Source organism: Anastrepha ludens, chromosome 3 (assembly GCF_028408465.1).
Source record: "Anastrepha ludens isolate Willacy chromosome 3, idAnaLude1.1, whole genome shotgun sequence".
Classification (NCBI taxonomy): Eukaryota; Metazoa; Arthropoda; class Insecta; order Diptera; family Tephritidae; genus Anastrepha; species Anastrepha ludens.
In genome coordinates, this window is record NC_071499.1 from 3,386,604 (window position 1) to 3,403,292 (window position 16,689).

The window sequence follows — 16,689 nt, forward strand, 5'->3', positions numbered from 1 at the left end:
AGATTTTAACAATTTAACAATAATAATAATAGTGATAATAATACAATAATAATAATGATAATTATTACAATAAAAAATTATAATTTTTAGCCACAAGAGAGATAATAATATTGTATAATAAAATAATAATAATAGGAATTATATAAAAAATTAAAAATTCTTTGACATCGCTATTTTGTTAATTTTCGTTCAAGCTTTACAGCAAAAATAAATAACAAATAAAAATCATATTTTCGAGATAAAAGAGTTCTAATTGGGAAATTGACACTCTAGAAACTCATATCTGAGTGGTAAGCATGAACGCTGTGCATATTCTGTGTGCATCCAGTTCCGGATTTAGTCACGGATTGTCTATAAATCATTAACAATTCCCCACTTTTTGGCTGACATTTCAGATTTTTAACTAGAAGAAAAAAACTTTAAAAGGTACGCAGATTTATGGTCCATTCAATTTGGGTACAATAAAGTGCAACTTTGAAGTGGTTACAAATTCTTGTTAATGTTTAATATTTCTCACTCCTGGTGTTGCGCATTTTCTCTATACAAAAACAAAATTCCTGTGCGGGTGAGTGGAAAGACTGCATCATTGCATCTTAGAGAGATTTAAATGTGTGGTAGCATCACGTAATCGAACGACGGCAACAACAAAGCTAATAAATACTAATCAATTTTGTACATACGATAAGAAACATAGAGAAAAAACATCAACGCGCAATAATACAGACGTGTGGACTCAATTATTATGCATGTGATAAAAAGCCTTAATTTTTGAAACTGATAGTTAACTTTTTTATGAAACTTTGAAGCACGGTGTATAACTTGATATACGCTTGATAGTTGATAATCGGTATAATCGTTGATGAGTTGATATACATAAATATCCAGAGAGTTTATCCATTTTTTTTTTCAAAGTTTAAAATAGAAAAGGTTCAGAAATAAATCTCATTAAAAGAAAGTACACTCGTACATTAATTCGTATGTTCACTTTTAGTTGAGTGTTAGTAAGCGACCTTTTTTGTCGCATATACCAACACTGTTACTGTTACTGTGCAATAAGTTTCCACTACGGTTAAAAAAATCAATATTAAATGCTTCGCTTGTCTAACAAATACATTTAAATTAAAAAAATTATAAATTTTGGAGTGCTATAGTACAACCATCAAGGTGGTGTAACCGGTTTTTGCCTAGTGCAGGTCATTTACAAAAAATGTGTTGTGAATTTTCAGTGCCCATTTTACAGAATCGGCAGGTGATGGTCTCAGACAGGCACCAAGTTTGTTTAAGTGATATTTCAGGCTTTACAGTGGCCTGTGAAGTTGCAATTTAAAAGTCTTAAGTCTGCTCTGCTGAGCGAAAGTAGCTTATCAGAAATTCCTTTGTCTGGCGTTTCACTTGTCGGTGACCGATAGAATTCAGCCAATGTTCAACGAATTTATTGATCTCCCACTTTCTGAGAAAGTCGTTAGTGCGACCTTTTAGAAGTCCACAGAAAGTTCAGTTTGTTCATTTTTTAGCTAGATGATTAGCAATTTCATTTCTGTGATACCCTTCATGTCCAGGTGCCCAACTTAATAATACTGTGTTGAAGTTGCCTATTATGAGAGAAAAAGCTTCAGGCAGTCATTTCGCATTTTTGAGGTGATTATAGTTGATAGAAGGGCTTTTAAAGCCGCCTGATTATCTGAAAGTATGTAAATGTGGGTTTCTCTTATTTTCCTACAGGGATATTCCCGAACATATATCTCGTTGGCTTGTATTTCTGCCTGGAAGATTGTTGGGTAAAAACCCATTTGAATAGACTTTTTTTAATTTAGGCTCATTGTTTCCCGCCCCTGTTTTACCATCTTCTAATCTAGGTTTGATGGTCAAGTGAAAATAAACAGGATAATGGAAAAAAGAAGCTCTAAAAACTCTCTAAAACTGCGTTAGCTCAACAACTGATTTTGCCAACTTCATTGAGAGCCAAGTAGCGGTACCGCGATGTTTGTAACCTTTTCTTCGTTCTCAACTGTGATACTAGCCGCTTTCGATTCGCTTGTTCTCTACTCGCTCGGCGAAAAATTTTGTAAGGGAAAGATGAAATTTAACGAATATTTGAGACTGTCTGGAATACATTTAACATGTGTTCAATTACACTTGAAGCTTTCTGAAATGCATTATTAGAGTAATTTTTAACGTTCTGAATACGTACCATTGCAAAAGTTATAAAATTTCTACGTAGTGGGCAGCGCACTACTTTGGAACTAGGTCGTTTCCTCATGGTACATATGTACATAGATTAATAAAATAATAAAAATAAATATATGCAAATACATGCCAAACCCACTTACGGGTCTTCGATAACCTGTACGGATGTGTGTATACACATATGAAGGTACTTACAGTCGAAACGCGCCGGGTTCATTGGAATTGCGCATAAATAATCGAATGTAGGTACTTCCATTTGTACTAAACAGCGATTGTAAAAACATGGTTTGGCCATTTCAAATTAAGCTTTACAGTAATAAATGTGCTCATAACTTGAATCACTTACGCACTTTTAAGCTCGCTGTGCTAATTTGCATACAAAAGTATGTATGTTTTAGTGTAGTAGAATCGGATGACTCAAAGATAGGCTTTTTTTATGCTGCCACTGAAGTCTATTCTGTGTCAAAAAAAAATTATTATTTTAATTTTTTTTTATTTAACACTTACCAATGCTACTAACGCTTTGAAAATTGCCAGTGGACTCCCAACGGAAAATGCACGGAACGTAAATTTGATATAAAATGTTTACAGATCGATATTGTTTATGTTCCTCTTGCGATTTGTCTTCACAAATGTCTAAAAAAATATACTTGACCATTTATTATAAAAAAAAATGTTTGATTAAAAAAAATTTGATTTTCAGAAAAAAATATAATATAGTTTGATTAAAAAAATGTGAAAAAAATGTAGGTAAATATGCATGTCGTGATATTATTATTTCCTTTACTTCTTGTTCTACTTAAAAGGGCCATATCAGAGGACTCAAAAATTCTCACATTTTTTATTTTAATTTTCGTTTTCCGCTTTTGAGCTTGCACCTGTCAACTGCGTATTTTTGAGTATTACCGCGAAGCTATGTGGGTCACTATCTACATATATTTTTAAATTGCAAGTAAAAGTGTAGTTAGGTGCGTAACGACTTTGGCCATTGGTTTCGTCATAAAATCTTCTTCTTCTCTTATAGCATTACAACGCGGAGTGCTTCAAAGCTTCCTTCAAAATGCTCCTCCAGAGCGGTCGCTATTGAGCTGTTGCTTCGTAGTTACGTATTCCCAACTTCTTAAGATCGTGTTCCACTGCGTCTATCCAACGGTTCCTCCGTCTGCCTTTGGCCTTCACGCCCATTAGCTTTCCTGTCAAGGCTTTCTTCACGGTACACTCAGCAGACATACGGATCACATGACCTAGCCATCTTATGCGCTGCGCCTTGCTAAAACATTCAGCTGTCTCGTTCTGAATTAGATCATTCAGCTCAGAGTTCAATCGAATTCTGTAGGTACCGTCATCCATTATTATTGGGCCAAAGATCTTTCTTAAAATCTTCAATCTGCGCGCAGTCATAAAACACTGCATTATAATTTAAAAGTGCCCTGTTGTGCTCTCAATGGAGCCCTCATAACTTGACAAGGCTCAAATAGATGCTCGTCTCCAGTGGCTTAAAATACGCAGGAGGAAATTTGGATTGTTTCAAAAGATGTCGTGGCAAATGGGCCAATGAATAACCTGTGGGCTGTTTTTAATTAGACTCACAATATAATTGCCCCTCCACATACATGTACATGCACATATATGCATACAAATACGTATTCTTCGCCGAAACCAATACGAAAAATGCATTACTTCAAAGTATTATAAAAAAAAATGTTATTGTTTTGTTTTGTTGGCAACGCCGGCTTGGATTGCATACATTTTTAAGTTACGTTCAACTGTGAGAGTGTTGTTGTTGTAAGTGTTGCCTATTGGCACCGTGTGCAATTGCTGTTGTTGGCGTGCTCGTTCTGCTGCTACCGCAGCTGCCCTTTTCTGTTAGTTGTTTTGCTAGTTGTAATGCAATATGCGAAACGGCCGCAACATAACTGTCTAGAACGTTGCCAACAAGTATCTACTAACAGCAAACATACGCTAGCAACTAACAACTACAACAATAGCGCACAAATAGACAGCAGATGCAAATGCCATAATACATACTCGTACATACCAATCAAATTCATGCTAAGTAGCCTGACGTTTTGCTTTGTTATTTTAACGAGTGCTAATGCATTGCTGTGTTGTTGTATCACAATACAGTAAATGTTGCTAAAAGCTTGAAAGTGCCCTCAAAGGGCATAGCAACGCACAATGCGCTTGCGCTTAGCTCAGTATTCCACCAACAGCTGCGACAGTCAAACAATATCTGCGACAAGTGGCCACTAGGACTGTGGTGATAACTGCGGAAGGGACTGAGCGTATCCCCAACGTAAGATAACTTGTGCAAAATTAAGTCATGCGTGTTCGTGTGTGTGCATGTGGCTTTGTGTAGTCAGTGAAGCGCTTAACTGCGGGCAGCTGAGCGTTCAATAGAAGCATTATTCACCTGACGCCTTGTGAGCGTGATAAGAGCGCTGCCATTCGCGTTCTCTCTCTATATATATACACATATATGAGTAACTATATACTTAGCTGTATAGGTACTACAAACATTTGCTGTGTTTGCAAGTACTCACTCATATGTGCTCGATTACTGTTAAAATCATTCGCTAACTGAATATTCGCTATTAATATCGGTCGCAGACGCAGGGCTGTTACCCTATTTTGTTGTGTTACGGCAGGGCAAACTTTTCCCCACCATTTATATATATGTAAATGCGATCGGATTATTGTGCCAATTGGCTACTATGTCGTCTTTGTTATCAACAGCTTATATGTAGAAATGTGTGTAAATGTTTTGCATTTTGTGTGCCGTGGGTGTTTTGCGAATGCGCTGGCAGGCAACTGTAGTCGTAATGCGTGCTTTTCTTAGTCTTTCGGTGCCCGTTAGGTGCAAAGCTTAACGATAAGCTGTTGCTGACGCCACTAAAGCCACGATTCTTACAGCTGTGTCTGTGCGCGTCCGCATTCCTCAATGCCATGCAGCAAAAGTAGCAGTCAAAAAAACAAAAAAGCACAACAAAAAAAAAAAAAATAAGTCGCGCATATGTACACGTGTTTTGCGTGAATATATGAATATACGATATATGTATGTACACATATCTACACTTTGAACTTTTCTATCTTATCAAAATCAGCTGTTTATAAATTAACGAACGAACAAATTTGATGGTGAATTGTTAAAAAAATTTCTATTTTATTAATTGAAAATTCGCTGCAATAACGGCAAGTGTTGAAAGTTATGTCATGTAATAGCTGTGCAGAGACTAATCGTGCGTGCCCCACATATGTATATTTACACAGCGTTCACCAAATCAGAGTTCGAAGAAGGGCAACATATGTATGTACATACGAGTACAATTTTCAGCGCCAGTGCGAAGAAACTGTGTTGGAGAGTAAAGAAAACTGCATTGAGTGCAAAGTGTTTAAATGGAAAGTGCGTAGAAAAAAATAAATATATTGAGAGTTATTAATGCAAGAATTTTATGAAAAACGGTTACTATTGCAAGTGAAACAGCACTGAACGCGGCCAAAGTTCAGTTCAGTAAAGCTGAATACACAAGCAAACATATGCATGTAAATGCGTGTCTACACACTTCTGTTTACTATTTTATTAATGACTATCATAACCCTGAACTTGTGATGAACTTGTTTGTCGCCTCCGCGCGCTTTGCCCCATGCTTGGTTTTTTGCTTTCGTTGCTGTTATTTATTTTCGCTAAAAGCCGCATTGTAAAGGGTCTTTCAAAAGTGACGCTTAGATGTTAGTGGATAATTATTTCTAGACGCTACCTTTTTTAATGACGTTTTTGGCATTTGGCAAATAATTGAAAATTGTTGAAACTTCTGATGAAAATGTCGATCTTAAGACAACATATCGCAAAATTTGTGATTTTTTTGATGGAAATAATTATCCGAATGAGTCGATATCGATTTCAAGAAAATATTTGTGTTGAGGATATATAAAGAGCTGGCAGACCAAAAACTGGACTAACGATATCTCGACATTCCCAACAATTGGGTATTCATGGACGTAGACATTTAAATTACGTCATTTTTCGCATAATACAAACTATTTTTTCACACATACTATTTTGTTTGGAATAAAAAAGTGAATTCCGAATGAATCCAAATTTTTACATGTTTTCTTTTAAAACAACATCTAGGCGCGTCTTTTGAACGACCCTTTATGTACATATGTATGCTTGTTTGCTTGTTAGTGCATATAGGCGGTTTAATTGCAGCCAAAAATTAAACACGAACAACAAAAACAAAAAAAACTACACTTATAGCAATAAAGTAATTTCATAAAATTGGAATTATTTTGCTATTACTGTTCTTTGTAAAAAAAAGTGTTCGATTCAGCCTTTTTTTAGATAAGCTGTTGAAGGTGAACATTAAAAATCATATCGTGTTTTCCATGTACAGTTGATTTGTTTTCGTAATTTGTGCCACTTCGCGTTTTTGCTTATACACATGTACATATGTATTCGGAAAGCACAACAAGAATATAAAGAAAAGCAAAGAAACTTGAATTCGTCAATTGCTTCTTTACAACTTACGCATTGCAAAGTGCACGACGGGTTCTAATATTTAATATGCCAAAGTAATTGGACCTCAACACATTGAACTGTTCAGTTCATTCGAAACAGGTTTTCATGGTCAAGAGGGGGAGGACCCATCAGCCAAATCGACTAGTTCGCTTATTTTGCATTTAAAATCTGGAAACTGCTGATTTTACATGCAATGGCTAGTACTAGGCTGGGTTAGGTTAGGCATATCTGGCTGATCTAAATATATCTCACATAGATCACAAGGGTTCGTAGTAATACCAGTGTTGTTGGAGTCGTGTTAAACATAGTTCTATGTCTTGGCGAATTTTAATAAACCGTTGAAACTTTTGTCAGCAATATCCTTCAGAGAAGCAAAGTATTCCGATCCCACGCAGTAGTAAAGAGTTCTGCTTAGAGCAGACCATTAACCATTAACCATTGCCACTGCCCTGCTCTAAGCAGAACTCTTTACAACTGCGTGGGATCGGAATACTTTGCTTCTCTGAAGGATATTGCTGACAAAAGTTTCAACGGTTTATTAAAATTCGCCAAGACATAGAACTATGTTTAACACGACTCCAACAACACTGGTATTACTACGAACCCTTGTGATCTATGTGATAAAATGGTCTATGATATAAAATGGGTACCGTCTAGGAATTACTCACTTCTGACATCTAGGCGTCCCTTTTGAAAGACCAAGAGTTCAGTAAAAGATTTTTTAAATAGCGAAACAACTTCAGTGCTTGAAACAGTGAAATGGAGAAGAGTTGGTCTTCTCGACTTTTTGGATCTATTACGCTAATTGGCTGCAAAAGCGTTTGGTGCGCATTTAAAAATTTAACAAATTTTAAACTCGAAAAATTTTTATAAATGTAAGTTAAAATATGTCTATTCCGGCTACTAAAGGTGCCAGGAGGAAAATGTAGGAAAAGCAAAAATTGAGAAACCTGTTATTCTTCTGCGTAAGCCATAGCCGTTTGGGTTTGTGGGTGACTGCCTACATGGGTTCGAAACTTACTGTGGATACGAAACACCAAAATGATTAAAAAGATTGCTTCTAATAGCGGTTGTCCCTCGGCAGGAAAAAGCTCCTCATAAAAGAACCATTTGCGACATAAAATTTTAGGCCCCTCTCATTTTGTGGAGCAACATCGAGACGCTCGCCAGAAATAGAAAAATGAGCTCGGTCAAACATTCAACAAAGGATGTAAGCGCCAAGAGATGTTTATATGTATATATAACCTTGATCCATCTCACCTTTGTAATGGAATCTACCAGTCTTGAAAAACGATGACTGTGGTCAAAGAAAAGTTATTTTGCTGCCAGAATCTCATTAATTCTCACAGATCTCCGATTTAGATTTAAAAGATCTCAGCTTCTTTTGAGGCTTTGCTTTGCCATCTCGATAGACAATTTCGCAAATTTAAGTCGCCCTGAAGAACTCTGCTTTATCCACGGAAAATTGTTATACTATAAAATAGTATTTGTATTTATGCACCACACAATAAAACTAAAAAGATTATTTAAAAGGGGGCTTTAAATTAAATAAAAAGGAAATTTTAAATCTCTTTTAATTTTTGCTAGAGATAAGATTTGTATCATTATTTGTAGAATTTTATTTCATCACTTCGAACGATATCGGGTATTCTGAGGGTATATATTATATATAAATATCTTTTTGTTGGGTATTTTGTCGAGAAACTCATCCAACTTGAGTAGGCGAGTTGCTGCTGTTCTACAAATGGTCAGACATCCACCAGTTTTGTATCGCCTCTGAACGGTAGATGGTTTTTATGAGAAGTTTTTTCTAGGCAGAAATGCACTCCGAAGCTTGCAATTGCCTACCAAGGAGTGCCTGTTTTTTAGAACCAACTCGTTTTGCCCTTTCAAGTATTATGCCCATACCTAGTTTTGAACTTGGTTCCAATGAATTGTAGTCATGAGTAAATAGATTCAGCTTAGGCCATTTGAAAATGTTTCACTGTTACAAATTGAAAGTTTAAAGTAATTTGACAGATGCCAAATAAGTAATACGCCTTGTTTGTCTGCTCAAATTCTTAAGCTAGAACTTCACACCAAAGGTTTTGGGCTTTGGGGCCTACGGCGGTAACGTTTAAAAATTAAAATGAGGTAAATTATATGCAAACTTCTGTAGCCTGTGTGAATGTTTCAATGACTTCGAAACTGCCAGTTTTTATGTTAAATTTCTTTCCACCCTCTGAATATAACAATAATTTCTAAATTTCCTTCAGTTTTACGTATTGGGGTAGGCAAACCAGACTAGTAAATTTTTTTCGATTTAGGTGGTGGATAAAGTGCCACAATAGTTGAAGTAAGCTGTAATACCCGTTTTATTATTTTTCAAAGTATCTTAAACTGGTTTTTGTATTTATTTATAATTGCGTGAAGTTAATTCTAGAAATTGAGTGTCTTTTGAAATGACATACATTAAGATTGCAGTTTCTTAACCACATTCGTTCCCCAGTGATTTATGAAAGGGACAGACGGGTAGAAAAACCGTTTTCATTACTTGCATTTACGTAAGTCAATATTAAATACTGAATCATTTAGATTCTCGCAATATAAATAAAGCATTGCGTCTGCATATGATTAAAATCTAATCTAAATTGTTTTCTAATCTAATAAAATTGTTAGACTGTCTGTGAAATAAACGAGCGACTGAGGGATGGAGAGAAATTTCTTTACTAGCATTAGCTAGCGACTCAATACAACTATAAATATAAAATTTCAGTGCAATCGTTTTACTATCCATAAATCACTAAACTTAAATCAGTGTTACTCTGTCACTAATCATTCGTCCCACTGACTACAAATTAAAAACAAGCATATTTTTATATTTGCTTTTTTATTTCAAACAAATCAATAAACTTTGCAAAGTGAAGCATATTTGGTAAAATAAGCAAAAAGCAAATATTTCTTGGCACTCATGTGCGGTCACTCCACAGCTCTAATTCGCTCCACAGCAGTGCGATTATTTTATTCCCTCGCATTTGGGTCATATGGCGACGTTAAATTCAGTGCTCTGCTTTTGCCTTAACTGCATATTTTTCAAAGCGCTAAAGCGCCAAAAACAACAATAACAACATTTGAACAAAATTCTCATATTGGCAAAAGAGTAAATTAAGAAGTGGGGAGAGCGCAACTTAAAATGTATGGAACTGAACACAAATAACGCAACGCAAGCCGAAAACTCTTTTGGATTTTACTTCTTTCGTTTTAATCTTCACAGCCGGCTGCTGACATTGTTATTTATTAATTTTTTGTCATATACGAGGTTCGTTTATTTCCTTTCAAATAAATAGCAAATAGCTGTACATACATACATATGTGTGTAAATAACAATAAGCTAAATGCGAAGAGAATCTCGAGACAAATGCCGATCATTGATGCAGAATAACTTTTGTGTGTTTGTGTTTTTGTATGTTCGTTTGTATTATACATACATATGTGGAATAATTATCAGTCCAGTAGCCTTGGCATCGCTTTTTTATTGCTGCTTAGACTGATGACAAATATTCAAATAATTAGACTCACAGCCGTCGATGTTCGGAATAATTAAAATATTTTATAATTTGATACCTTTACACTCGCAGTTACATGTGTGAGCATTGAGAAAAGAGATGCAATAATGATGTAACGGTTAATGCGAGTTCAGTAAGTTCAGTATCACTTCGTATAATACAAGGTGGCACAAAATTAATCACCCTATCGGAAGATTTAAAATTTTTGCAAATAGCGTCGTGCGTAACTGACGCTTGTAAACTAGACAGCTGCAGTAAACAAACAGACAAGCAATGAATAAAAAAGTTACTTAAAAACAAACTCGTTTCCGTTAATTTGCATAAATTAAAATGGCAATCCGGAAGTTAAATAAAAAAAACGTATTTTTAAGGAATAATCCAATTTGTCTCCTTTTCACTTCACTTGAGACAAAATGTGTTGTACAATTTATGTTACCATGAAATTGGAAGCTCGAAAATGTGAAGTATGCACGAAAACATGAGGTTGTACGTAAATAGCACACAATTTTTATTGACTATCTAATTTATGTACAACATAAATATGTATAAACATTGACAGTCAAGCGGCAATAAGGGCAATAAACTCATGAAATTTCACCTAAAAACGTTCTTAGGATCAGGGAAGCCATAGAGAGATTAGCCGCGCACAGACGGTTACACATCTATTGGCTACTCGGACATAAGCGAATTGCAGGAAACGAAATTGTAGATGAGATTGCCAAAAGCGCTGTTTACATACAATTCGAACAAGAAAACGACATACTGAAACCTTTAAAAAACCTGCGCACATGAAAATACGGCAGGAGGTGGAATAATCTAGCCATTTGTAACTCCGCGAACATAATGTGTACATAGAATGCAGATAAATACGTCAGATTCGTGCTAGCCCTGTCTAGAAATCACAGCAGAACTATCGTAGGTATAATGGCAGGCTACAATTTGTTAGCGGCTCACGCATACAAGATGGGAATTACAACGTTCCCCCGACAGTCGTTACCGGAACGATCCGGATTTACTATATATTCGGCCAAGGAGTGTCACTTCAGCAGCACTCCCCGTACATGTATGGAGAACATATTCAAAAGAAGAAGAAATCAAGGCCGAAATCGCGGCTGGTTGACATATCTCGGGAACTTGAGCCACCGGAGCAATTTATTTTTATTTATTTATTTATGTATTATATGATGACTCCGGATTTGGATTCAATACGTCGAAAACTTTTGGAAAAGTATACTCTGGTTTTAGGCAACTGCTCATAATAATAGTTAACAGTTTGGGACAAAAAAAGTGATATTTAAAACTCAGCCGAACTATTCTGGAACCTAAAGTTTGTGGTATCGAAAAATGAAAGAAACAGAAGTTTTTAAAAGTTTCGCGCAAGTTGTGGACCCTGAAAACGACCCAATTTTTCTTTGGGTTACATAGGCGACCCTCGCAGCCGAATGGGTTGGTGCGTGACTTCCATTCGGAATTCAGAGAGAACGCTAAGAAAAAGTTTTTTCTAATAGCGGTCGCCCCTCGAAAGGCAATGGCAAGCCTCCGAGTGTATTTCTGCCATAAAAAGCTCCTCATAACAAATATCCGCCGTTCGGAATCGGCTTGAAACTGTAAGTCCTTCTAAAAGGGTGTACGCTCCAATTATATATATGCATATGTATGTAGGAGAGTAGGCAGAGAGGAGTTCACCTTAAGTTGTCGTTGTTCAACAAACGTGCCGTACCAAACCGTGGTTTACCCGACCTCTTCATCTTTTTAATTACCTATATATTTCAACTATAATACTGAATTCCGTGAATAAAGAACTAAATATATTATCTTACATTTGGGGGCTCAACCATCGCGAATAAAAGTTGATAAAAATTTGGTTAATAAGTAGAAAAAACCAATTCGGAAAATCTAATACCGTGCAGTTTTAATTTTTTTTAAAGTCGTTCTAATTGTGTTTTAAATTTGAACAAACACTTTCTGGGAAGGTTAAGTTGAAGTTGCTTAAAATCATAAAAGTTGTTAAAAGTAGCATATATATTTTGATATGAAACATAAACGGTAAAATTTATGTCTATGCAAAAAGGCGAATCCAATTTGCAAGTGACAAAACCAACAAGCCGAGAGCAGCGAGCAATAGCAAGGGCAAAATGGTCAGGAACAGAAGAGATCGATTTACTGGAAGAAAATATAAAAGAGAAGTTTGAAGTCGACGACGAAGTTTTTCTCGACGCAACCAACGACGAAATATCAGAAAATAAAATAAAAGCAGAAATGACTGAAATTGGCGACCTAATAAAACTTCTAACGTTGAAGTTTCAGAAGGAAGAAGAGCAGCAAAAAACAAAGCAAGCACCAATTTCAACAGAAAACGTTGATAGTGTAATCGGAAATTTCGATGGTCAGTCACCGGTTCGTGTGGAGAGCTGGTTCGAGAATTTTGAGAAATGTGCAGCAGCTCTGAAATGGAGCGATAAACAAAAATATGTTTTCGCTCGCAAAAAGATGACAAAGACGGCTAAACTGTTCGTGGATTCAATTTGCTGTATTGCACATACTTCCTCAAATTTATTCAACTTAAAAACATTGTTTAGTTCGCATCACAGAAATTTACTTTTCTAGCAAACATGAAAAAATCAGACGGACATCTAAAGTTAGTTCCAAGTCAGTTTTTGTTACATGGCCATATTTCGTTAGTTTCGACGTTTCCTATGTATATATATATACAGCAACAACATTATATATGTAAGGAAAATTAGTATTTTATAAATATTTCTGATTTTGAGTTGCGCCGGTCAAGCGGTTAGCGCGTGATATGTGCGGCAAACCGAGCGGAAAGGTAGTTGCTGAAAAAGTAAAAGATCCGCGCAACAAAGCGCTGGTTCGACTTGTCGTTGGGCCACAGCAAGAAACCGACAAACGCAAATATTTGCATTACAAATAATTATTACCAATAACATTAACATGTTGACGATTGATTCGAATTTCAAATTATTTTGAAAAATTGTTTGTTGAACATGTCATGAGCGTATCAGTGTGTGTGTGTGTATATACTGTGTTTGTATTCAGCACACCAAGTTAGCGTTTAGCAAAGTGGACATTCGGCTGACTGACTGCTCATCGATCCGTTTGTTTTGCTGATGTTGACTCATGAGTGTACAAATGGCAGTACATACTTGTGTATATGTATGTATGTGTACATAGCTCTGTAGGCATGTGTTGTTGTATGCAAAAGACAAATCGTATAATGGGCGAGCGACAGACGGCAGTAGAATGGGTAACAGTGCGGCAAATAAGCGCATTAACCACTGGCTGGGCGTTTTCGAACACCAGCGTACCTGCGTGCCGCAAGTAGGGTGTTTGCATGTCTGGCGTCACTCGTAGATACATACACTCGCTTAGTTAGTGGCCGTTTCTATTACTTTGGCGATATGTAGGCTTGCATGTGCGCTTGGTTGCAGCGTGCGGGCGTGTGTGAGTGGAATTGGATGTTTGTTTTGCTGTGTTGCAACTGCTAATTTAGCGACAACTACATTTTTGCTTTGTTGTCTTTTAGCTGCATTTGTTGCATTGTTGGATATTAACATACATAGAAGCTTGCGGCGGTCTTTCACCCTATCAAACCGAAGCCGGGACAACATAAGGCCTGGATACGTATGCGCGTTGGACATGGCAGGCTTTATGTGTTTTTCGCTGGCATATTTTCGTGCACTAACATGAAATAACAACAACATAAGTGCATAGCCGTAATGGCTCAGTGTGTGTGTGTGGGAGTGTGCGAGTGCAATGTACCTGTGCTCCCCAACTGATTGAGGTTCGATTGTTTGTCAAATTCTGCAGTGCGGTTTGACGTTTGTATCTTGCATTTGGTATCTAAAATTCACCTGAGCATAGGCGCATTAAAGTTCCAACATCTACTTGCTATTCAAGGTAATCGCATATTTTAATAAAAAATGTGCTTCTGCTGTGAGCGTCAGAACGTCCACCCCATTGTTCGATGCATGAATCCATAATTTATTATGCATCAGAATGCGCACTGCTCGTTGCGATACCACTACATGCGCACAATAAACTCATACACAGCCACAGAAATTGGAATAAATTCACGAACTGATCAACGGTTTTTATCCACTGGGTGGTGGCATTTCCTTTCGAAACGTTGACAAATTGCTTATGGTACTTATGGCGTTCATGTGCGCACATTCATAAGCTGTTTGAGTGTGTGCGCGAATATAAATTATTCCAAACGGCGCATTAACATATGCTATGAAGTCATTCGGGCGGAGTTTACACGTTCACAATTCAACAAGTTTTTTCGCTGCGTCGCACAAGCTGCGGTGCGCACAGCGAGTTTGCTTCCAAAGTCTTTTGTTTGCTTGCGCATTTGGCATTCAAATTTGCTTGCTTTCTCATTTATTTCCATGCACACAAGTTCTCTACTAAGTATTTACTTTTATTTGTCACTCACCGTTGCCGTTAGATTTGAAATGCGTTGGGTTTTTATTTTTTTCCTTTTTAGTTTCTATTTATTTATCTATTCTGCTCTTAACGCGCATGGCCAAATTGACTCAACAGGTATTGAATGAAAAAGAAGAAAAGGCTAAATCAGCATTTCTTGTTGCTACTACGGGTATACCTAGAAGTCAGTACAATTTTGGTGCTTCGCAGCTTTGATGAATTTCGTGTATTCATTGCAATTCAAGGTGACGCACAAATTAACGCAAAATGAAAAGTGAAAAAATTTATGAATCCAAATGAAGTAAATGAAACGAGATGAAGTAATCTCCGCAAAGTCAACTAGTTATACTATGTGAATATATTTATCGGCACAAGCGCTGCACAAACACACACAAGAATGCATAGTTTATGTTTTTAAACGTTTTAAAAATTTTAATCGAATCGTGAAATCTGCCTGGTAAAGGTAAACAAATATTGCCGCAAAGTAGTAATTATTGTAAAAATAAAAACCAAACGTAAACAGACGCAAATGGAAGCTTAAATTTATCAATGCCAGGCTGGTTGTGCGTGTCTGTAATTCACGATTTCTGAAACCAATTAACAATCGCGGGTGTTAGAGTAGTAGTGGAAGAAGTGCATACGCATGCGACCTAATAAATCGCCGCAAGACCAAACGAGTGAGAAAATCTGATTACAATTCGAAAATTAAAATCACTTAGCACTTAAAATACAAGAGAGAGTCACAATGGAAGTGTACACTGAAGAGATGCCGAAAGGCGAAGAGGATAATTCCAAATTTATGCTGGATGGTAAGAAAAATAATAATTCTTTGATATTCTAGAATAATTTACTTTCAGCTTAATTTAGTTTATATTTACTTTACATGAAATAAATATAAATATGCTAACAATTTTCTCCAATCATAAGTACGTCCAATTGATTTATTATTATAATTACTACAATGAATTATTATTATTATTTCAATTCCCGTAATTTTGAGATATAAAAAATAAAAGGATTTAAGTAAAGTTAATTTAAAGTTAAAGTAAATTTAAATTAAAAAGTTAATGGCTATACATCCTAGAACAAGCCACAGGATATGAGGAAATTCATATATGCCTGCATACTGATAAACTGTTAGAAAGCAGTTTCTTTGAATGCAGCCCACAAAATAAATGAAACGTTAAGTATTAAGAGTGGGTGCTGTCCAATATAAAACCACAGGTTTTCCTTACAGCTCTCGCCTCTCGACAGACAAAGAGGCAACTCCGCGTGCATTTCTCCCGTGGAAAATTTCTTTAAAAAAATCTGTCACTCATTTGTCGGAAAACATGACAAAGGGTGGATGAAGCTTGCCCTAAAAACTTGTAATAATACTTGAGCTATTCTATTATTATTCGATGCTAATAATCTAGTGAGCTAGTTGCTAATTTTTCACGGCTGTTATTGTTGTTGTAGTAGTTCACTAGGCCCTGTGCGGTGTACTCACCGATCGTCATCGTCTAACAGGAGAGGAGTGTGAGGTGAGTGGGTTTAAGAGGGCATGTGAATAGGAGGTTAGCATCGTGAGTGGTATCTTCATATGCCGCACATATATTGAGTATGTCGAGGTCGATTCTGGATAAGCAGGAGTTTAATCTACTACAATATCCAGATCGTAGTTGAGTCAAAGTTACACGGGTTGTTGTTACTGTATCAGCATAAACATTCCCCATAAATATACGGGGAATGCTGTCGAAGTGACAGTCATTGGCTGCATATATATCCGGGTCGTTCCGGCTACGTAGAACCGACTGTAGTGGGAACGAAAGTTACGCGGGTTTCACGAGGCAGGTTAAGCTCTTCGTTTGCAATAGGTGTTGGTTATACTCCGATAGCGGCACACGGGGGTCGGACGTTTGGAAAGTTAATGAGAGTCTCGCGGTGAATGTCGCTTAATGTCTATCTCAATACTATCCTCTCCCGTAGTTGCAGTTGTGTATTGGTCATGGATCT

At 36.6% G+C, this 16,689-nt stretch overlaps 1 protein-coding gene across 3 annotated transcripts in view; it reads left to right on the top strand.

The window, feature by feature from the left end:
• The window catches only part of LOC128856873 (uncharacterized), a 114,571-nt gene that overhangs the window by 27,119 nt on the left and 70,763 nt on the right, over positions 1–16,689 (top strand). Inside the window, exon 1 of one of the 3 annotated variants that reach the window (XM_054092292.1) lies at positions 15,413–15,503. The exons of the other annotated variants lie outside the window; for them this stretch is intronic. Within the exon in view, the coding sequence (XP_053948267.1) occupies positions 15,440–15,503 (64 nt within the window). The 5' untranslated portion in view covers positions 15,413–15,439. Of the gene's footprint in view, positions 1–15,412; positions 15,504–16,689 lie in introns of those variants that run through there. 3 annotated transcript variants of the gene reach the window in all.